This window comes from Gasterosteus aculeatus, chromosome 21 (assembly GCF_964276395.1).
Source record: "Gasterosteus aculeatus chromosome 21, fGasAcu3.hap1.1, whole genome shotgun sequence".
NCBI classification, from domain to species: Eukaryota; Metazoa; Chordata; class Actinopteri; order Perciformes; family Gasterosteidae; genus Gasterosteus; species Gasterosteus aculeatus.
Window position 1 is genome coordinate 20,670,023 of NC_135708.1, and position 22,138 is coordinate 20,692,160.

The following is a 22,138-nucleotide window of genomic DNA, read 5'->3' on the forward strand; positions in this document are numbered from 1 at the left end:
GTTTACATCTGAGGATGTTTACAGTTAATGATTCACACTTAAACACTCACAGACCAGTGAGATGAAGATAATGAGTTCTGTCATGATGGATCGTCATGGAAACAACACTTTAAACAATGAGCGACCATTTCTGTGATTCATGACTGAGGATCAAAACAGTTCATCTGTTTAAGAACTTACTCTGGGTCATAAGAACGGCGTCCATCTTTGAAGTCAATAAATCGACCTTGAGACCGATCATCTTTGAAGTCAATAAATCGACGTTGAGACCGATCATCTTTGAAGTCAATAAATCGACCTTGAGACCGATCGCTCTTCATGGACAAACATCTGGGTTCAGGAGACTTTCCTCTCTGCTGATGTGACCTGAAAGGAACACTGAGATTACATCATCACATCATCATCTAATCATGAAGCATCAGCTCACATGGTGTCCGTCCTCAGAGACCAAAACAAGGTAAAGGTCCATGTTGTGAGGTCTGGATGTGGACCACATGAGTCCCTGTAGTGGTTTAGGTCTACTGGTCCTGCTGGTCCCACTGAGAATCAACAGCTCAGTCTTTCAGCTCACTGTTTGGTTTAGTCCCAACAGGTCTCACCAAGTCCTCCATTGAGCTCTCCCTCCCTCACAGGACACTGCTGAAGGGTCCTGGAGCAAGAAACCCAGAACCTCCACCAGAGAGTCTGGTAGAAACACCTCATCATCCGCCTGAGACCCTCACCTTGCATCAACAGAGGGACCAACATCTTTGAAGACTAGAGGAGGCTCCATAGACTGGTTACTCTTCATGGACACACAGCTGGGTGCAGGTTCAGGTCCTGGTCTCTGATGGGTCCTGGTCACACATGTAGAAGCAGAGTCACTGAGTCAAAGATGTTGGGACATGGAGACGAGTGGAGGACAGTTGGAGATGGTCCTCTCACCTCTGAGCTTTGGTCCTGCTGTCATGTTCCCCACACAGAGGAGCTTCAGAGGGACGGACTCCGTCCTCTGGGTCCTCAGCCTGATTCATAGCAGAGTCCACACCTTCACACCTTCACAACCACCTGCTGGGAGAACTCACACATTATGATCTTCATCAGGACAAACACACAGAGCTCATTCACCTCAACACTAAAACTCTCATGAGACACTGTCCAGTAAGAGGACACACTGTGGTTACCATGGTAACACGGGGAAGCCTTGTCTTTACACTCTAAAAGTGACTAAATGTGTTTAAAGCAGATGAAGAAGTGAACATGAAGCTTTGTGGACTTAAAGGACTGAAGCAGCAGGTGAGACAAACAGAGCGTCTCTCAGGTGTGTTTGAGGAACAAAGGCCCAGGTGAGCTCTGTGGTCCCTGCTGGGTCCTAGTGCCCCTCCGTCTGCTACCTTCCCCTCCTCATCAGTAACAGTCCTCACAGACCCCAGATCAGACTGAGCTCCTCTTCTTCATCAGTCAGACCAACAGCAGCTCCTCTCTGCCTGCTCACACAGGCGCCATCTTGTTTCCCAGCTTTAAACAATCACACGTTCACAACCATCAATGATCATTCAACCAATCACAGCTCCACTTACTGAGCTTGTAGACATGAACTTCCTCAGTGAGCAGCTCTCTTCTGTCCTCAGCAGGTCCGTGTAGAAAAGGAGCTCCGTGCTTCACTTCAGCTTCCATCAGACGGAGTGAAGCGAAGCAGCTTCTTATCTTTTATCAGAGAGGGTGTTTCCTCACGTCACCATCAAAGTACAAAGTCTGACTGGTTGACTGAGTGTCAGTGTGAGCCGTGTTCACAAAGGTCAAAGGTCCTCGACTAGTAGGGAACACGTGATGAAGCAGAAACCTTTGTAACAAATGTGGTGAAGAGTTTATGTTGAATAAAAACATCCACTAAGACAACAGAGTCAGAGTGTTTTTATTCTTCTCTCCACTTTGAGGATCTGGTTGAACCTGTTTGGGCGGAACAACTTACTCGTATCAGTCTGAAGCTGCGTGTTAAATCATTTACCTTTATGACAAACTGCCGCTTCCTCACAAAGTACACGTTGTTACATTCAGGATTCTACTGAGGCTTCGTGCTACTTCCTCAACCCCATGGCTCATACCTCCTGTGCAAAGGATTGTGGGTAAGAACAGGCAGTAAAGAAGCCTGCTTGCATACAGTAAAATGTGCCTGAATGTGAGTAAGTGTTTTCATCTTAAAGTTCCTCACTTTGTCCCATTTCGGTTATTGTTGTTAAATATATTTGCGTGTGGTGGGTTGCAGATATTTTAGGGGGCAGGTGCTCAAACCAAAACAAAAGGGGGCCCTTTTGTTTTGGCAAATTACTCAAAATTTGAGAGCGCAAATCAGCTTGATGCGAGCGAGCAGGAAGGTGAACTTCGTCGCTCGCGAGGAGAATCTCTGCTCACGGCCGAAGGTGTTTTCTACGCGCTCGCTGCTGTGCAGCGACGTGTCCTTGACGCCAGTCGGCTGTCAAGTCGGCTGTGTGTGTGTGTTGTGATGGCCCAGCCGACGAGCAGTGCCCCACATGGCGAGAAACGGCCAGGAGAGGGGCACCAAGAGGCATGGTAGTGGAAGGGCGATACTATCCCAGGTGCTATCAATCTCGCAGGCAATCAGGAGCCTGTTTTAAACCTCCCTCCCAGGAGACACAAGGGAGAAGGAAGCAAGCGGAACGCAAGGAGAGGGAGACCCAGGGATATTGCACAGCGAAGGAAACTAACCCTTTGTATTCTCTCTCCTGCACCAGGAGGAATCCACAGAAGCTCGGACGTCCCTGGCCACCCCGGTGAAGAACTTTTGAGTTATCGTTTTCTCACACTTATTTTGTTGATAATAAACCTTGGTTAAATTCCACCATAACCCTACGTGTCGTCCGCCTCTCTTCTCCCCGGAGACCCCGTGGCATACCCTGTGATGTCGGGCGCCCACAGTGTGTACATGAGGGTATCATTGTAATCTTTCGGGGGGAGGTGCTGTTATCTCAATATTCACAGCAGTGAATAAATGGAATCATTGGCTGAGAACACGTCATGTCCGGTACGATAGGTGGCGCTGTTTTCATTACAACTAGTTGTGATGCAGCCATTTCCACTTGACCTCTTCACCACGACCAACAACAACAACAACAACATCAACGTCAGGAGAAAGACGGCGAGCGGAGAGCGAGGTGAAGCTACGTCCCTCGACTATGTGTGCGTGATGCTAACAGGAGCGCGGCGAATGCGAATGGCGCTATTGGCTGATTCGATAACGGAGAGAAGACGCCGTCGCCGAAGGTACATGGAGAATTTAATTCTGACCAACAATATATTGTTGAACTCTGCCATTGTACCGCAAAGGTCTGGAAGAGCTCTGGATGAAGAGCAGAAACAACGTCTTCTGTTTTCACCGTATCGGATGACGACGACTGGAAAGCGAACTTTCGCACGACTCGAGGATCTTTCCACAAGTTGTGTGGAATTATGGAAGGAGTCATGAAGCCCGCGGAGGTGACTGTTCGAGCACCGATGCCGCTGTCCTCCAAGGCGTAGTGCACGACACGTATCGCTAAGTTTGGGCCAAATACGTTTAGTTGTCTGCGCTGTGCAACGTGAACGCTTACTGATCCGTTCAATTCACCGCGACCTCAGGCCTGCGTGTGCGTGTTTGTGTGTCCTGTGTCGCCTACGTATGTTCACGTGTGCGTTAGTGTGTCGTGTGTGCCATTAGAAGCTGACGACTTGTTCTCTTTCAGCTTGTGGAGCATCAGCTGTAAGATGCCTGGGTGAGCTCATGACGCTAACGTGCTCAGCCAGACACGCCTGTTAGCAGAAGTAAGTCGTACTCTGAAGACGTATTAATGTGTGGATCAAATCAATGAGATCAATAAATGAGTCGAGCCACTGAAAGTTATTCATGCAGAAACTAGTGGAGCTCCCACCAAGCTATTGAGATGTTACCAGCTTAAAGTAGAATGATGTTTTATAGAGGCTTTATTGTGCTTTTATGTATATATTGTTTTATTTATGCTGGGCCATTTAGTAAGCAGGTCCAACACTGGAAACCATTTCTGTTTCTCCTCCCAGGAACCGAGAGAAATCGCTCACTTCCTGTTGGGAAGCTGTGGATCCCAACTGGTCAGTGGAAGCGGCCACACTGGCATCGAACCTGCCACAGCCAGGTGGTCGTGCCAACAACCGTGGACAGAGGATCAGAGCCGCCCTCAGATTACCTGAGTGCAAACCTGCCCCGCGCAGACCAGACCTTTAGACGTCTTCAGGACACAACTGCCAGCTGGTCATAGGTTTGTAAACACAATTCTTGTACAGTTCATGTGTGTTTCATTCCACAAATAACTAAAACTTCTGTGAGTTTCTTTAAGTGTTTTATTTATACGAAATTTTAAGAAAAGTAAAACGAGGTATAAGAGCACACAAGTATAAAAGGTAAAACCTTGAATGTCACAGAAAAAAAATATATATACACACACACACACTGAGGTAGAGTGTATAAATTGTGCTTTTCAGGCGCTAGTGTAAATAAGTAAGCATCCATAACCATAATGGGCATCTTGCGGTGGTTGATGTTGTGGTGGTGGTGAGAATGTGGTTGGTTGGGGTTGAATGTTCTCCATTCTCTGCATCAGCTTCTCAACCGTACTGTCAGTGCGGAGGATGCTGGAGATCAACCGTTCCTCCCGGGCCTCACTTCTTGCCATGTCCTCCTTCCATTGTCGAGTCATGACTTGCATCTGGTTTACCAGCACATGGACGTCTCTCACTGGCCTTGTTTGCTGGGTCCTCGTTCCTTTAAGAAACGGCAGCTATAAAGTCAGTCGTATCCCTACCGATTAGGCATGTGGTAGTAACCATCTCGACATCAGCTGTTTGTTAGACTACACAGGATGAGTGACAGCATGGCATGAAGATTCTTTGTGATGCCCATATGTTGATGCAGTTATAATATTGCAGAACTTACCAGGTAGATCATCGGTGATTGTAGCACGCAGTGGAGTAGAAGGTGGTGGAGAGCAGCTAGAGTCGACCTAACGGAGGAGGTAGCACGCAGTGGAGTAGAAGGTGGTGGAGAGCAGCTAGAGTCGACCTAACGGAGGAGGTAGCACGCAGTGGAGTAGAAGGTGGTGGAGAGCAGCTAGAGTCGACCTAACGGAGGAGGTAGCACGTAGTGGAGTAGAAGGTGGTGGAGAGCAGCTAGAGTCGACCTAACGGAGGAGGTAGCACGTAGTGGAGTAGAAGGTGGTGGAGAGCAGCTAGAGTCGACCTAACGGAGGAGGTAGCACGCAGTGGAGTAGAAGGTGGTGGAGAGCAGCTAGAGTCGACCTAACGGAGGAGGTAGCACGTAGTGGAGTAGAAGGTGGTGGAGAGCAGCTAGAGTCGACCTAACGGAGGAGGTAGCACGCAGTGGAGTAGAAGGTGGTGGAGAGCAGCTAGAGTCGACCTAACAGAGGAGGTAGCACGCAGTGGAGTAGAAGGTGGTGGAGTTGACGTAGGTGAGGAGGTTCCAGATGAGCCTCCGAGCAGCGTCTCATCCGGGTCCATTGTAGTATCTATAAGATGGTACAGCACAAATACTAATAAAACGTTATTTATAGAGCACCTTTCATGCAAAAGAATGCAGCTCAAAGTGCTTTACAGCAAATACGTGCGTAATAATGTGCACAAAGAAATTACCTGCACATAAAAATGGACAAAGAAACATAAAAACTCAACTATAGTGCAAAAACAAATGTAGAAAGTACAGTTTATGTAATGTACACTTTATTACGTTTGTAACTTTCATTCTAAATTGAATTCCTTGCAGGTTAGTGGGAAGATCTACACGTTTCTCAAAGGCTAAGGGCTAGCTAGCAAGTGGCACCCATGTTAGCTTGGAAAGCTACGGTTATCAAGTGGGACCCGGGTTAGCCTTACGTTTCATCATTGTTACATTGTTTTCATCGTCGATTTAATTCCTCGCTAGTTATGTGAAGGTACACATGTTTCAACACATATTAGCACTGCTAACACGTCTCACAAACAGCATCAGCTAGCATCTGCTACCTAGCACTTGTTTTAGTGTGATGCAACTGAAATGAACTTACCCATGGTAGTTGGCAACCGAACACCCGAATCTACGCCGTTGTGCTCTACTAGGGACTCTTGTGTCGTCCATTGGGTTGTTTGTTTGTTTTCTGCCGGTGTGAGATGCTCGTAGTGGTGAAAACATTCTGTAAACAATTGTCTTGTGCTAAAAGCCAAGTCGCAGTGGTTGACCCTGAGATGGAGGGAGATGGAAAGATTTAGGGTTTGCAGCTGTGTTTGGGGAAGGGGGTCATCTCGCTCTCACGGACCTTCGATCAGAGGAGCATTGGGTGTTACCCTCAGCTTCACCGCAGTTCTTATCTCAACTTGATTTGTGGCTTCTCGTAACTGCCGCTAAGAACTGTCTTCAAGTGTATAAAAACTCAGCGTTTTTACTGGTCTTACTGCTTGCAAGCAATAGTTAGAGACTGATATCTGCAGAGAATTGCTCATGTCATCTTTTTCTCTTCTAAATAAATGTAAACCTTTTTGACTTTAATTGATCAACGTGCTGGATCTTTCTCATCAACCGACTCGGGGGATCGGAGATCCCGACAGAAGTGTTGAATGATGATAAACTGATGGATGAAGCGTTGAATGACGATAAACTGAAGGGTGAAGCCTTGAATGACGATAAACTGAAGGGGTCACGGTTACCTAACCCTTCGAACACAGTTCAGTGCACTGACCCCTGGGCGCCAACAAATCGTGTTTGGCACCAAAGGTGGAGATGGGGACCTCCAGCCACAACGACGTGGACCTCAGCTGGATCCCTCAGGAGACCCTCAACCAGATCAGTAGGGCTCCTCTCTCTCCTTCTGTCTCTCCCTTTGTCTCCTTCTGTCTCTCTGCTTCTTCTGGAAGTTGATCCTCATGATGAATATTTGAAAGCATCTAAAAGGCTTCAGAGGTTTTGTAGAGAACATAAAGATATAAAGTGACATTCTTTTGTTGCTCGGACGCTTTCATCTCTGCTGCCGTTTTTCTCGCAGAATCAGCTGTTCTCTCCCTGTTTGACCTTTAACCTCCGCTCTGCATGAGGGTCACTCACTGTTTCTCTCTCATGTTTCCCTGCGTCTCCAGTGCAGAGTCGCAGAGGTGAGATGTGTGTGTGTTGCTTAAGAGATGAAATAACTAATGAACAACACGCAGCAAAACGTCTTCAGCCTCCGTTTAAACAGAATGAAACATCTTCATCACGGAGGTGACTTCTCTTCTCTTCTTCTCTCCAGACAAAGCGTCTCCCAGAAGATCTCCTCGCAAGAGGAACCAGAAACGCTCAGCCGGCTCGGACGAGTGACGGTCGCCATGGCGACGGTCCACAGAGGACGGATGAAGACGGGACGAGTGGGGACTCGTTCCACTGAGAGACTTTAAACACACAGGGATCATGTGACTGGTTTTATCTGCTCGTTTCCTCTGTGGGAGACACAGCGTTGATGGATTCATTCCATCCAGAGGAAACGAGCTTCTGCTTTCATTTTGTTTTTTAAATGTGCAGGAAATAAAGTTTGATTTGATGTCGTCTTTGTTTGTTCTGATAAGTGTTTACGACACATTGATGTAGAAACGTGTCATAACTTAATAGTTGAAGTAGGAAAACAAACTTTAAAATGAAGAAAAGAACTAAATAATCAAGTCACTTTTGAGACGATTGTTTCACTTTTATTATTAATTTCCTGCTGCAATAATAAGACTTTAATCATACAAGTTTGTCAGCAAAGTAATACATGGAGGGACTAAATATACTGTTAGAAACAGAAGCACCTGATATTATCTCATTAAACATTTGAAGTTGAAATCTGCTAAAATAATTATTCATATTTTCCTTATTTGTCGTTTATCAAACGTCTACTTGAACATTGTGACACATAAAGATGAAGATTAAACATCTAAACGATAATTATTGATTCCATCTGCAACACCACAAGTCCCAGAGAGCTGTGGACCCTCCAGAGTCCAGACCAGCTCAGGTACCCCTCACCTGCTCCACCTGCATCTACACCCACATGAACCACCATCAGCTGCACAGACTGAACTATGTGGTGAGCAGAGAGGAAGGTTCTCCACCAGGAGGAGACTCTCCCTCCTGCAGGGAACACAGAGACACTGAGGAACCAGAACAGGAACCAAAACCAGACCAGAACCCAAACCCAGGATAAAGAGGTTCAGTGAATGTGGTGCTGAAGGTGTGGAGGTGGATCAGTGTGTCAGAGGAGACTCTGTAGAAGGACAGAGAGCCAGCAGGACAGTCCACATACACTGCTAGTCTACCAGAGGAGGAGGAGGAAGAGATGGGTGTTTCTGTCTTATTGTGACGGACATAGTAACCTCCATCATAGCATCTCAGACTCCAGGACTGATCATTGTATCCAAACACACAGTCACTGTCTCCTTTCCTCTCGATTCCTCTGTAACTCACTGATACATCAACTGCTTCTCTCCACTCGACCTCCCAGTAACAGCGACCAGTCAGACCAGTTCTACACAGCAGCTGAGGCCTGTAGTCAAATCTGTCTGGATGATCAGGATACGACTGACCCTCCTTCACACGTGTCACCTTCCTGTTGTTGTCAGACAGTTTGACGTGTTTGTTTACTGTGTTTGTGTCGATTTTGAGTTCACAGGAATCTGATGAGAGAACAAGACACAATACAGCTGCAGTTATTAATCATGTGTTCATCTACTGACACGTTGATGATGACGTCACAGAGGTGAATGAGTGATGTCACAGTGTGAAGATGGTTGAATCTTCATGAATCAAAGCTCACTTACACTTCCTCAGACCTGGTCTCAACCATCGGACTCCATCAGGCTCCACCCTGAAAGGAGGAGGGGGGTCAGAGCAGCATGGAGACGTGGACATTACATCACACACAGCTTTGTCCTTCATGTCCACATGGACCACCTCTTCTTCTTGTGATTGGCCGATGACCACAGCTCATCACGTTCACTCATTCATCTATTATTATTATTATTGTCAGCATCATTCTGACCGTCAGCTTCTATTTCACACTCAGTTTCTCAGATGTGGGAGATGTGAGGTTTAGTTAACGTGTAAGAATACGTGTTCAAGATTTGGAGCCTGGTCGGGGTTATCAAAAATTCAGCCGAATAACTTCTCTCGTTCTGGAAAATCTATTTGTCAGATCACAGGTCAAGTATCAGCGCTGCGTTTGCAAAGGCAGGAGCAGTTCAGGCAGCACACAGGCCGGAAGAACAACTAACTCACATCAGCAAGAACATCATGTTTTATAACCCTTGAAAGACAGAGAAGGAAAGATTTCTATTGGCCCTAAACTGGCGTAGAGGAGGACCTTCCACCTCCCGCATCTAAGATCCGGTCACATCCAATGTCCAGACTCCTGACTTAACGTAAACATCGTAAACAGAGTGTGTATGTTGAATAGTGTTGGTGTGTCTCTAACCCCCCTTTGGCTGGTAAATCTTCTAGTTGACCCGCAGACCTTCAGCCAGGACACAAACTGACTCCCCATCCTGTCAGACTCGTTTCTGCCTGCTTGGCAGATCCTGCTTACCCCCTTACCTAACTCTTAAATCAAGACAAGACAGCAAACCCCCAACTAAGCCCATGAAAAGAACTTTTGATTATCAATTGGGACCATCAGACTCTTCTCAGCCGGTTCTCAGGGAGTCTTCTGTGAAATGACCCGCTGGTCTCCACGTCTCCGTACCGGTTACACCTGAGATACAACTAGAACCGCAGGGTTGGTGGTTCCAGTCCCGGCTGCTCCATGTCCCATGTCAAAGTGTCCCTGAGCGAGACACCTGACGTTTGTTGGAGGACAGATTCATAACTTCATGTTTAAATTGAACTTGTCTGTCTCCATCATTGTGCATTAAAACTAACGATTCTTTAATTAAAGGACAAGCGGAGACGTCATCGAGACTCCAAACCGGCAGCAGGCTCCTGGTCCTCGTACGTGGTTAACTGAGTTAGCCGGATCATCTTCAGGATGAGATGATGTCGTTCAGGCTTTTCGCTTCCCTGAAGCAGGTTTGTCTAAATCACCACAGCAACACATGGAAACACTTGAAGCTGCTCCGGTTCATCTGAGCTGCTGGATCAGTTCATCACTCCTCATTGATGAAGGAGCGACATCAGTTAGATCAACGTTTTATAGGGAGAGACTTCTATGACATCACAGAGACCCGTTTAGCCGCCATGACGTCCTGTACGAGCGCTGCAGATGCTGAGGACCAGAATCATTTATTTACAAGAAGATTCCCCGTTACGTTACGTGATGAACACCACACGCTGCAGCCGGGCTGTGAAAGCGGAAACGTGAGACTCCGTAAAGGACGTAGTTAGCGGACCAATCGCAGCCTGGTGCGCTGCAGGAGGCGTCGCTTTAGACGCAAGGACGCAAGGGCGTCTTGCGTCTGCGTCGCTCTGAAAACGCAGAAGCATAAACCAGACTTAAGAGATACTGGGCATAAAGCCGGTGCCATCTTGGCATTAGGATGATGTTAAGTTTAATAAAACACAACAAATAGAACACGCGTTTCCCTCATTTCTTAGAGTATATTATGCTCATGCTGAAACATGTTTGGGATTGATTTTCATATCATTTCCGGTTGTTGGTGTGCCGTGAGAGTTTTTCTGTGTCTTAATAATGTCAACTGACACTATATTGGAACTTACTTACGTTTCTCTGTGTTTTGCTGCAGCAGCGTGTTGCTTTTCTGTCTAATTACGGGTTCATACTCGTTGGCTTGCATTAATATGTGCAGCTCAATAGGGGTGAATATATAGTTTGTGGTGGTTGTCATGGTAACTCGTAGCATCATGGATCCATTCATGCTGCCTTCATACTGTGATGCTGCACGCGCTCAACTCTGAGTCAACCTACTCGACTTGATTGAACCAACAGCTGTTCTGAGCCCAGAAACTCAGTTTAGTTTGTTAAACCTCCTACTTGAAACGGACACCAGGTCCACCATCAGCTGTTGGTTCTTCACTGAGCGTCTGTGGCCGACTGTCACCTGTAGCTTCAACAAGTCCACTCTGATCATCCAGGGAACCGTCTCTCAGTGCAAAGCACCAAAACCAGGAGAAGCTGAACTCCTTTAAAACACCAAACGTTCCTCCTGTGATGATCCATCAAGACGCTTTGAACTCTTTCCGACTGTTTGTCTCTCAATAGTAATGTCTGGACTAAAGGACAAACACACACTGGAGGCAGATGACGAGCTGCACAGTGTTGTTTGATAAGAGCCCACAAACCTGCAGCGTGACCACGTTGACTCATATCAACCCACCATGATGGCGTCAGCGTGTCAGGAGACACTGTCCTCTCTTATAACAACAAGCCTTTCATCACCTTCCTCCCTGTTCAGGCTCATCCTGGCTACTGATCCTCACTACTTCTGTCTGTGTTGATGGTCTCATGTGGGACACAAACAGTTGGATGAGTCTCTGGTGGTTTGAGGTCAGCTTAGTGTGTCAGGGTCTTATTAACCAGGCTGACAGTGGGACAGAGAAAAGGTTTCCAGCTCCTCTACAGACTGATGGTCTGTGGCTGCAGCCTCTTCATACCTGAGAGTCTCCAGTCCAGCAGACAGCAGCTTCACCCCTGAGTCTCCTGGATGATTGTAGCTCAGGTCCAGCTCTCTCAGATGGGAGGGGTTGGAGCTCAGAGCCGAGGCCAGAGAAGAACAGCCTTCCTCTGTGATCAGACAGCCTGACAGCCTGCAGACACACAACACAACACACATGTCACATGATCTGAGGGGCTGGAGGGGCACTGCAGGACTGAGATAGTATCAGGTACTGAGGGGTCACATTAACATTGTTACTGATGGTCTCTATTTGTAACATTATATTGAAGATAATATCTACATGTTCATGGAAATATGTGGAAAATACAAATTTGAATTTAAATCAAGCAGAAAGCATCTCATGAAGGTTACAAATCGATTACCATTGGATTAAATAAAGACACCAAGTGGACATTGATTAAATCCTGACCTGAGAGTCTCCAGGTCACAGTGTGGACTCTCCAGTCCAGCAGACAAGATCTTCACTCCTGAATCCTGCAGGTGGTTGTTACTCAGGTCCAGCTCTCTCAGACTAGAGGACTGTGAGCTGAGGACTGAGGACAGAACTTCACAGCTTCTCTCTGAGAGGTCACAGCCACTCAGTCTGAAGAGACAACAAACAAAATGACATTTGTATTCACATTAAATCATCTGATGAGTTTGGACTAGAATACGATCAGTAAGAACAAAAAGGAAAACATGTTCAGTGAAAGTGGTTACGATTATTTTGTTCTACATTAAACAAGGACGTTTATTGTGCTCTACTGTTTACAGGAATTACTGTGGTATCAATGTCCCGATGAGGCAGGGATATTTAATGTTGTTTATTAGTTAAATACAAAGTTAGGCTTTTCTATCCTCCATCTGACTCCTTCCAAAGAAAGATAGAGAGAACAAAGTGAGTGTAAATGAGGAATGAATCTTAATCAAATCAGAAATAATCAACCATCACTCAGCAGATCATCACTGTACAGACACACATTAAGATCTTCAGTCTCTTTCCCACCTATACTTTTCATTCATTCATTATATGAAACAGAGCATCACAAAGCCTGAATTACAGGAACAGGATGAACATGTGATGTTTTATCGTGAAAGAACATTGCTATTTTCAAGCTGCTGTGTAGTAAATATGTCTTGTCTACAAGGTTCTTGTGATGTAATGGAAACGTACACACATTCACAAAAAGGGCTTTTAGACCCAAGTTTTGTCTCGAAAATTAGTTCCATAAACACATCATTAAAGACACATTAACTTAATCTGACCTGAGAGTCTCCAGGTCACAGTGTGGACTCTCCAGTCCAGCAGACAGCAGCTTTACTCCTGAATCCTGCAGGTGGTTGTTACTCAGGTCCAGCTCTCTCAGACTAGAGGACTGAGAGCTGAGGACTGAGGACAGAACTTCACAGCTTCTCTCTGAGAGGTTACAGCCACTCAGTCTGAAGAGACAACAACAACAACGATATTATTTATGCTAAAATGAAATCCTATTTGATGAGGAGTTTGGACTAAAATACATCATTAAGAGCAAAGAAAATGTCTGACTTGTTTTAAAGAAAGAAAACTAAGAAAATCTGAACATTAAGTAGAAAAGACGGCAGCGTGTTTAAGTCCTGATGTATGAATCTGACTCTCTGTACTTACAGAACTTTGTTGGAGGCTTTGACCACCGGCAGCAGCTTCAGAAGAGCCTCCTCTGAAGCAGAGTATTTCTTCAGGTCAAACACCTCCAGAGCTTCTTCTGATGACAGTAAGATGAAGGCCAGAGCTGACCACTGAGCAGGAGACAGTTTATCTGTGGAGAGACTTCCTGATCTAAGAGACCGTTGGATCTCCTTCACTAGAGAAACATCATTCAGTTCATTCAGACAGTGGAACAGATTGATGCTTTTCTCTGGAGACACAAACCAACTGATCTTCTTCTTGATGTACTGGACTGTTCTCTGATTGGTCTGTGAGCCACTTCCTGTCTGTGTCAGCAGACCTCGCAGGAGAGTCTGATTGGTCTCCAGGGAAAGACCCAGGAGGAAGCGGAGGAACAAGTCCAGGTGTCCATTAGGACTCAGTAAGGCCTCGTCCACAGCTCTCTGGTAGAGACGCTTTGGGTCAGGATTGGGTTTAAAGCGTTTAGACTCCAGGGAGGTTGTTTGTTCTTCTGACAGCAGATTGACACCAGAGCTGAAGAAGGTCAGATGGACATGAAGAGCAGCCAGAAACTCCTGAACACTCAGATGGACGAAGCAGAAGACCTTGTCCTGGTACAGTCCTCTCTCCTCTCTGAAGATCTGAGTGAACACTCCTGAGTACACTGAGGCTGCTCTGATATTGATGCCACACTCTGTCAGGTCGGATTCATAGAAGATCAGGTTGCCTTTCTGCAGCTGGTCAAAGGCCAGTTTTCCCAGAGACTCGATCATCTTCCTGCTCTCTGGACTCCAGTGAGGATCCGTCTCAGCTCCTCCATCGTACTTGACCTTCTTCACTTTGGACTGAACCACCAGGAAGTGGATGTACATCTCAGTCAGGGTCTTGGGCAGCTCTCCTCCCTCTCTGGTCTTCAACACCTCCTCCAGAACTGTCGCAGTGATCCAGCAGAAGACTGGGATGTGGCACATGATGTGGAGGCTTCGTGAGGTCTTGATGTGAGAGATGATGCGGCTGGTCTGCTTCTTATCTCTGAACCTCTTCCTGAAGTACTCCTCCTTCTGAAGGTCAGTGAACCCTCTGACCTCTGTCACCAAGCCAACACACTCAGCAGGGATCTGATTGGCTGCTGCAGGTCGTGTGGTGATCCAGAGGCGAGCAGAGGGAAGCAGCTTCCCCCTGATGAGGTTTGTGAGGAGCACATCCACTGAGGAGATCTCTGTGACATCAGTCAGGACCTCATTGTTGTGGAAGTCCAGAGGAGGTCGACACTCATCCAGACCGTCAAAGATGAACACAACCTGGAACTCTTCAAACCTGGAGATTACTGCTGCTCTGGTTTCACTGAAGAAGTGATGAACAAGTCCCACCAAGCTGAACTTCTTCTCTCTCAGCACATTCAGCTCTCTGAAGGTGAATGGAAATGTGAACTGTATGTCCTGGTGGTCTTTGTCTTCAGCCCAGTCCAGAGTGAACTTCTGTGTTAAGACTGTTTTCCCAATGCCAGCCACTCCCTTAGTCATCACGGTTCTGATTGGTTCCTCTCCTCCAGCTGAGGCTTTGAGGAGGTCTTCTTGTCTGATGGTTGTTTCTGGTCTGGCTGGTCTCCTGGATGCTGTTTCAATCTGTCTGACCTCATGTTCTTGATTGACCTCTGCAGTCCCTCCCTCTGTGATGTAGAGCTCTGTGTAGATCTCATTCAGAAGGGTTGGGTTTCCTGCTTTAGCGATCCCCTCAAACACACACTGGAACTTCTTCTTCAGGTTGGATTTGAGTTCACGCTGACAATCTGCAGCAAGAAGTCCTGAATGAAGACAACAAAGAAGATCAATGAGTCAAAGAATAGATGTCAACATGTCCTCTCCTCAGAGAATGACTATGAATATATTCTGTCCATCTCTTGAGACATTAGTGAAGATCTCATTTATCAGCATCTGTAGAGAAATCCTCTTACTGCTCTGCACACGCTCAGCCAGCTCCTCCTGCTTCATTCTCCTCAGGAAGTGCACCGAGATCTTCTCAAATGCCTCTCTGAACCTCCTCTGCTCTTCATCCAGCACCTCCTCAGCCTCCTTCTCTAAGCATTCTGGGTAATCTGAACTCACAACCTTCTGGATCTTCTTCAGCTCGTTCTTCACAAAAGTGAGGATGTTCTCCTCCAGCAGCTGGAACAGAACATTCTATGAATGACAACTAGAACATGGAAGCCACCATCAGGTCCATGTTGGACAGACGGACAATCCACTGGTCTACAAAGTGCAGCATGGAGATGATGGTGAACTGAGATGTAAAAGTAGTTGTTCATGTACACACCATGAAGATGGAGTCCAGGTGTGTTTGATGCTGCTGGGCAGACAGACCTGTGGGAACCTCTGAGCTCTCCTGGTCCTCTCTGTGGAGGAACATGAACCATCAGCTCACATGGTGTTTGGACCATCAACACCAATACAACATTAGTTAAAGATATTGGCTTCTGTCATGATTGATCACCATGGAAACCAGATGCTGAAGACTGTCGATGATGACGGACAGTTTATTAGTTGAGTGACAGTTTGATTTGTTTTTAGTTGTTCTAAGAACAACGTCTGCAGACCTCTGCATCTGGTACAAAGTCCTATGGAACTACTCCAGACCTCTTCAGTCCGTCCTCTGACCTCTAGAAGTCTCCTTAGACCTTCTGAAACTAGTCTTTGGACCTTTTCACAGAGTCTACTGACGATACTTTGTCCAAACCTCTGCATGGAGTCCAGAGACCACGTCAGCTGGTCCACAGAGCACCGAGTTCATTCTAATCACATGTTCAGTCCCAGTCATCTGTCTCCAGATGTGACCTCTGCTGATCCTGATGTGGAGGAACTAGCTCACATTGTGTTTACATCTGAGGATGTTTACAGTTAATGATTCACACTCACAGACCAGTTAGATGAAGATAATGAGTTCTGTCATGATGGATCGTCATGGAAACAACACTTTAAACAATGAACGACCATTTCTGTGATTCATGACTGAGGATCAAAACAGTTCATCTGTTTAAGAACTTACTCTGGGTCATAAGAACGGCGTCCATCTTTGAAGTTAATCCATCGACCTTGAGACCGATCATCTTTGAAGTTAATCCATCGACCTTGAGACCGATCATCTTTGAAGTCAATCCATCGATGATTAGACTGATCACTCTTCATGGACAAACATCTGGGTTCAGGAGACTTTCCTCTCTGCTGATGTGACCTGAAAGAAACACTGAGATTACATCATCACATCATCATCTAATCATGAAGCATCAGCTCACATGGTGTCCGTCCTCAGAGACCAAAACAAGGTAAAGGTCCATGACGTGAGGTCTGGATGTGGACCACATGAGTCCCTGTAGTGGTTTAGGTCTACTGGTCCTGCTGGTCCCACTGAGAATCAACAGCTCAGTCTTTCAGCTCACTGTTTGGTTTAGTCCCAACAGGTCTCACCAAGTCCTCCATGGAGCTCTCCCTCTCTCACAGGACACTGCTGAAGGGCCCTGGAGCAAGAAACCCAGAACCTCCACCAGAGAGTCTGGTAGAAACACCTCATCATCAGCCTGAGACCCTCACCTTGCATCAACAGAGGGACCAACATCTTTGAAGTATAGAGGAGGATTCATAGACCGGTTACTCTTCATGGACACACAGCTGGGTGCAGGTCCAGGTTCAGGTCTCTGATGGATCCTGGTCACACATGTAGAACCAGAGTCAGTGAGTCAAAGACGTTGGGACATGGAGACGAGTGGAGGACAGTTGGAGATGGTCCTCTCACCTCTGAGCTTTGGTCCTGCTGTCATGTTCTCCACACAGAGGAGCTTCAGAGGGACGGACTCCGTCCTCTGGGTCCTCAGCCTGATTCATAGCAGAGTCCACACCTTCACACCCACCTGCTGGGAGAACTCACACATTATGATCTTCATCAGGACAAACACACAGAGCTCATTCACCTCAACACTAAAACTCTCCTGGGACACTTTGTGTTGTTGTCTTCTGTTAACGTTTACACTTCTGGAGGAAGACAAACGTCCTTTTACTTTCTTTAAACCCTGTTAACGTGTCAAGAGGCGTCATTTTGAATGTCCATCCTATAAACGTAGTGTTTTAATGAAGCAATAAGGTGGTTTACAACGTCGGGGGTGGAAAGTCTGTCAAATGGTTCAGGCAATTCAGTGCTCTCTGCACCGCTGCTGCAAGCCGGTCAGTGTGGAACCGTGCGTGGAAAACAGAAACAAATATCTATATTTTACTTTTTAATTGCACTTTTTCAGCGGGGGAGAATTATTCTGAATTACTGTTCTAATGGAGGGGAAACACTGAGACTTGAGGCAGTACTATTGTCAATGTTACAGTTCAAGGGTATTTGTTAAAGTACTGCTTCAAGTACCTAATTGCTTTTAGAACACGGTGGCCAGCAAAATTATAAATTGGAAGTAAATTGCTGCTTTTCAGCCACCAAACGTTGTGTATCTCAGTTCAGTAGTATAGAGGAAACAGTCCCTGTACATGTGGCTGTGTTCGCCTCGCACCAGACGTTTGTTGTTCATCAGCCAGGAGATCAACATTAATTTGTGCGTCTGAAAACAAGTGTCAAAAAAGTGAAATGACAACTAACAGTTCAAATCAGATCCACCGGTTATTTGGAGTGTGGACCGATATGGAACGCTTAGGTCAATGTGAACAGGTACAGTACACCTGTAACTCACTCACAAACCATCAGAACGCTTTACTTCATTCACCCGTATTATAAAGATGAACATTATCACTCATCGTCCAGCAGATGGAGCTGTGCCGTTTCTTCTCTTGATCTCCTTCAGAGTCCAGAGAGAGGACATGTAGCTGTCCTCATAGGACACATGGTGGTTACCATGGTAACATGGGGAAGCTTTCTCCTGATGGGACGGTTCACTTCACCATGTGATCAGTTAGTAAAAGGTCGACTACGACCTGCTGATCAATGAGAGAAAAACTGAACACTAAAGAAAAAAAACACATTCAAACACTAAAAAGCGACTAAATGTGTTTAAAGCAGATGAAGAAATGAACATGAAGCTTTGTGGACTTAAAGGACTGAAGCAGCAGGTGAGACAAACAGAGCGTCTCTCAGGTGTGTTTGAGGAACAAAGGCCCAGGTGAGCTCTGTGGTCCCTGCTGGGTCCTAGTGCCCCTCCGTCTGCTACCTTCCCCTCGTCATCAGTAACAGTCCTCACAGACCCCAGATCAGACTGAGCTCCTCTTCTTCATCATCAGACCAACAGCAGCTCCTCTCTGCCTGCTCACACAGGCGCCATCTTGTTTCCCAGCTTTAAACAATCACACGTTCACAACCATCAATGATGTCATTCAACCAATCACAGCTGCACTTACTGAGCTTGTAGACATGAACTTCCTCAGTGAGCAGCTCTCTTCTGTCCTCAGCAGGTCCGTGTAGAAAAGGAGCTCCGTGCTTCACTTCAGCTTCCATCAGACGGAGTGAAGCGACGCAGCTTGTTGGAGCTTGTTGTCCTTCATCAGAGAGGGTGTGTCCTCACGTCACCATCAAAGTATCCGGTCTGACTGGGTGACTGAGTGTCAGTGTGAGCCGTGTTCACAAAGGTCAAAGGTCCTCGACTAGTAGGGAACACGTGATGAAGCAGAAACCTTTGTAACAAATGTGGTGAAGAGTTTATGTTGAATAAAAACATCCACTAAGACGACAGAGTCAGAGTGTTTTTATTCTTCTCTCCACTTCGAGGATCTGGTTGAACCTGTTTGGGCGGAACAACTTACTCGTATCAGTCTGAAGCTGCGTGTTAAACCTTTTACCTTTATGACAAACTGCCGCTTCCTCACAAAGTACACGTTGTTACATTCAGGATTCTACTGAGGCTTCGTGCTACTTCCTCAACCCCATGGCTCATACCTCCTGTGCAAAGGATTGTGGGTAAGAACAGGCAGTAAAGAAGCCTGCTTGCATACAGTAAAATGTGCCTGAATGTGACTAAGTGTTTTCATCTTAAAGTTCCTCACTTCAGGTTTTGTTTGGATGAAACTTGACTTGTTGACGTATAAAAACAAGTTGTGTTTCTCTGGACGTATTGTGGAAGTTTAACTTGTTGTCAAACATGAGTCTCTGACAGAAGGGAGGAGGGTCTACGGTTCGGGGGGCTGCGGATCTCATCGCTGCTTTTTGCAGATGATGTGGTCCTGATGGCATCTTCCGTCTGTGACCTCCAACTCTCACTGGAGCGTTTGGCAGTCGAGTGTGAAGCGGTCGGGATGAGGATCAGCACCTCTAAATCTGAGGCCATGGTTCTCAGCAGGAAACCGATGGATCGCCTACTCCAGGTAGGGAATGTGTCCTTACCCCAAGTGAAGTAGTTCAAGTACCTCGGGGTCTTGTTCACCAGTGAGGGGAAGATGGAGTGTGAGTTTGGGTGGAGAATCGGAGCAGCAGGGGCGGTGTTGCACTCGCTTTACCGCACCGTTGTGACGAAAAGAGAGCTGAGCCGGAAGGCAAAGCTCTCGATCTACCGGTCAATCTTCGTTCCTACCCTCACCTATGGTCACGAAGGATGGGTCATGACCCAAAGAACTAGGTCACGGGTACAAGCGGCCGAAGTGGGTTTCCTCAGGAGAGTGGCTGGCATCTCCCTTATGGATCGGGTGAAAAGCTCAGCCCTTCGTGAGGAGCTCGGAGTAGAGCCGCTGCTCCTTTGCGTCGAAAGGAGCCAGTTGAGGTGGTTTGGGCATCTGGTGAGGATGCCCCCTGGACGCCTCCCTAGGGAGGTGTTCCAGGCACGGCCAGCTGGGAAGAGGCCCCGGGGAAGACCCAGGACCAGGTGGAGAGATTATGTCTCTGCACTGGCCTGGGGACGCCTTAGATCCCCCAGTCAGAGCTGGTAGATGTGGGAAAGGGAGGTTTGGGGTCCCCTGCTGGAGCTGTTGCCCCCGCGACCCGACCCCGCATAACCGGCTGAAGATGGACGGATATATTCCAATATCTGGTTGCGCATTAGGCGCGTCAATAACAGGACAAATGTAGACAACAAGACATAACTACTTGTACAGGTAATTGTTTTAAGTTTAAACCTATTTAACAACATATTACCTGCACAAAAAAAAGTAAATTAACTAAACGGCAAAAACCGCAGATCTCTTGCTCGCACACACGTGATCTCTGCTCAAAGCGATTTAAATGAACGACAACAACAAACTGATGCTGAGTGCTGATCAAGAGTTTTGTGCAAGCAAATTAATGTCGCGATTCTTGTCCCACATACGGCTTCATTCGGTGATTGAAACTGAACGTTTTACGTACCGACATTGAGCGCTTCGAGCGAGCTGTGCAGTAAACACGGAACTGAATCGATCTGTGCTCCGCAAATCGGCATTCCGGACGACATATATCGAATACAAATCGATTAAAATGGTACAAAATCGATTGTATTGATACTTGGACCCCCATGCAGTATAGTCAATACAGGTCGCGGTGTTGTTGCGAGGATAACATGATGTGCAAAATGGATATTATATGACTTTTTAAGGACGAAGTATTAAGGGTTTAGATAAAAAAAGGTGAAGCATAATTACGTGTCTAATACTAAAAAGACCAAATACTTTGATGAAATAGTTACTAATATATACATATACAGAAAAAAACTTAACAGTCAAGAACTGTATTAAAATGTATTGACGCGGTGACGTCATCAAGTCAAAAGCTGAGTCGGGATTCCCGAGTTTATTCTCGCGAGAACGCAAGTCGGTTTTCTGCGCAGTTATTGAGAAAGGGCCACATTTACGAAAATGTCTTACAAGGAGAGATAAACGCCGGTTGTTTTTGAGGGAAACGAGATAACGCACATTTCCGTTTGTTCGTTTTTGGTTTAAAACGAAAAACGAACAAACGACGTTATTTCCGTGTTTCCGTATTTGCGGTTAAACGGTAAAAGCAAAGTTCAAACGGTTCACCGCCCGTTAACACACAAACACACACTGAACACACACTGTGTATCACGGACACACTCACAGGATGTTTCTTTAAGATGTTAAAGTTGAACTGGAGACTTTCTGCGACTCTCCCGCATGTTGTTGTCGTCGTCGTCTTCTTCCTCCTCCTGCTTCCTCTTCTTCTTCTTCTTCGTCTTGTTTTAACTTGGTCGGCGGTAGATGATCAATAATCGGCGCGTTACCGCCACCAGCCGGTGCGGAGTGTGGATCACATGTCTGGTTAGTAACGCGAATGAATGTGACATCTTAGTAATTCTGGATAACACGCACTGTTTCCTTTGCATAATGTCCACATGTCCATCCGTCCCTTCGTCCTCAGAGGTCTTCATCCGCGTCCCTCTTTCTGCTCACGTTTGTCTTTCCTCCCTCCTGTTTCCTCCCTCCTGTTTCCTCTCTCCTCACCTGAGTTCTCTTTACAGTTAGTCTATAATGACACTAAATGTAACGCTATTTCTTATGAAGTAATATTTCAGGTTGGTAACTTTGATCCATGTTTGTTCATAATATGATGTATAAACTGTGTATAAAGTGTGAAAGTTAAGGCATTATAATGCAAAGATAATTAAAATGATAACAACAATATTAGTGATATAGATACATATTATTGATATTTTACTACATGTTTCTGTCCTTCATAATGAACATTGAATACGTTTTATAGTAACATGTTACTGTTGCTGAGAGAATTTATTTATTAACACTTTAAAACTTAAAGTAACTTAAAGTGACTTTCGTGTTAAATAATTAACGTATTGTTTGTATCTCGTTAGTGAAGAATCATCTTAAATAAACAGATGATGAGACATGAACACATTAATATAATAATATACAGCAGCTCTTCCTCCACCTGCAGTAACATCTGTCCTCCAGCAGGAGGAGGCACCAC

General features: G+C 46.1%; 3 protein-coding genes and 1 long non-coding RNA gene across 13 annotated transcripts in view; 2 read left to right on the top strand and 2 right to left on the bottom strand.

Annotated features, from left to right (window-relative positions):
- Positions 1-7,271, top strand: part of ssr1 (signal sequence receptor, alpha) — a 38,175-nt gene extending 30,904 nt beyond the window's left edge. The window contains exon 10 of the mRNA XM_078096365.1: positions 7,149-7,271. Coding sequence (XP_077952491.1) covers positions 7,149-7,253 — 105 coding nt within the window. The 3' untranslated portion in view covers positions 7,254-7,271. The remainder of the gene's footprint in view (positions 1-7,148) is intronic.
- The window catches only part of LOC120813508 (protein NLRC3), a 30,396-nt gene extending 9,007 nt beyond the window's left edge, over positions 1-21,389 (bottom strand). For 3 of the 9 annotated variants that reach the window (XM_078096360.1, XM_078096353.1, XM_078096361.1), the window contains exons 1-4: positions 1,560-2,193; positions 925-1,050; positions 723-836; positions 181-366 (exon numbers count right to left, since the gene is read on the bottom strand). In XM_078096360.1, the coding sequence (XP_077952486.1) occupies positions 181-366; positions 723-836; positions 925-1,013 (389 nt within the window). In that variant the 5' untranslated portion in view covers positions 1,014-1,050; positions 1,560-2,193. Of the gene's footprint in view, positions 1-180; positions 367-722; positions 837-924; positions 1,051-1,559; positions 2,194-17,141; positions 17,157-21,271 lie in introns of those variants that run through there. The other 6 variants (XM_078096357.1, XM_078096359.1, XM_078096358.1 and 3 more) reach the window with 6 other exon arrangements.
- Positions 3,082-4,298, top strand: LOC120813505 (uncharacterized). Its single transcript, XR_005710922.2, has 3 exons — positions 3,082-3,261; positions 3,720-3,798; positions 4,051-4,298. It is a non-coding gene; the product is annotated as an uncharacterized LOC120813505 (long non-coding RNA).
- LOC120813658 (protein NLRC3-like) lies at positions 7,689-18,987 on the bottom strand. 2 transcript variants are annotated; one of them, XM_078096345.1, is made up of 12 exons: positions 18,631-18,987; positions 17,039-17,153; positions 16,837-16,950; positions 16,295-16,480; positions 15,566-15,644; positions 15,207-15,417; positions 13,253-15,056; positions 12,874-13,047; positions 12,038-12,211; positions 11,606-11,758; positions 8,821-8,867; positions 7,689-8,676 (listed from the first exon to the last, which is right to left on the bottom strand). In XM_078096345.1, exons 1-12 carry the CDS (start codon positions 18,725-18,727, stop codon positions 8,084-8,086), a joined length of 3,747 nt encoding a protein of 1,248 aa, XP_077952471.1. In that variant the 5' UTR covers positions 18,728-18,987; the 3' UTR covers positions 7,689-8,083. The 2 variants fall into 2 exon arrangements, with proteins under 2 accessions (XP_077952471.1, XP_077952472.1); XM_078096346.1 differs by lacking the exons at positions 12,874-13,047; positions 18,631-18,987 and having other exon boundaries at positions 16,295-16,763; positions 17,039-17,312.
- Positions 21,390-22,138: the final 749 nt, after the last annotated feature.

Coding starts and splice junctions, on each gene's coding strand:
- LOC120813658 (XM_078096345.1), bottom strand. CDS start 18,727: ATGGAAGCTGAAGTGAAGCACGGAGCTCCTTTTCTACACGGACCTGCT. Junction 13,048..13,252: donor AAAGCCTCCAACAAAGTTCT/GTAAGTACAGAG, acceptor TTGTCTCTTCAG/ACTGAGTGGCTGTAACCTCT. Junction 12,212..12,873: donor TGTGACCTGGAGACTCTCAG/GTCAGATTAAGT, acceptor TTGTCTCTTCAG/ACTGAGTGGCTGTGACCTCT.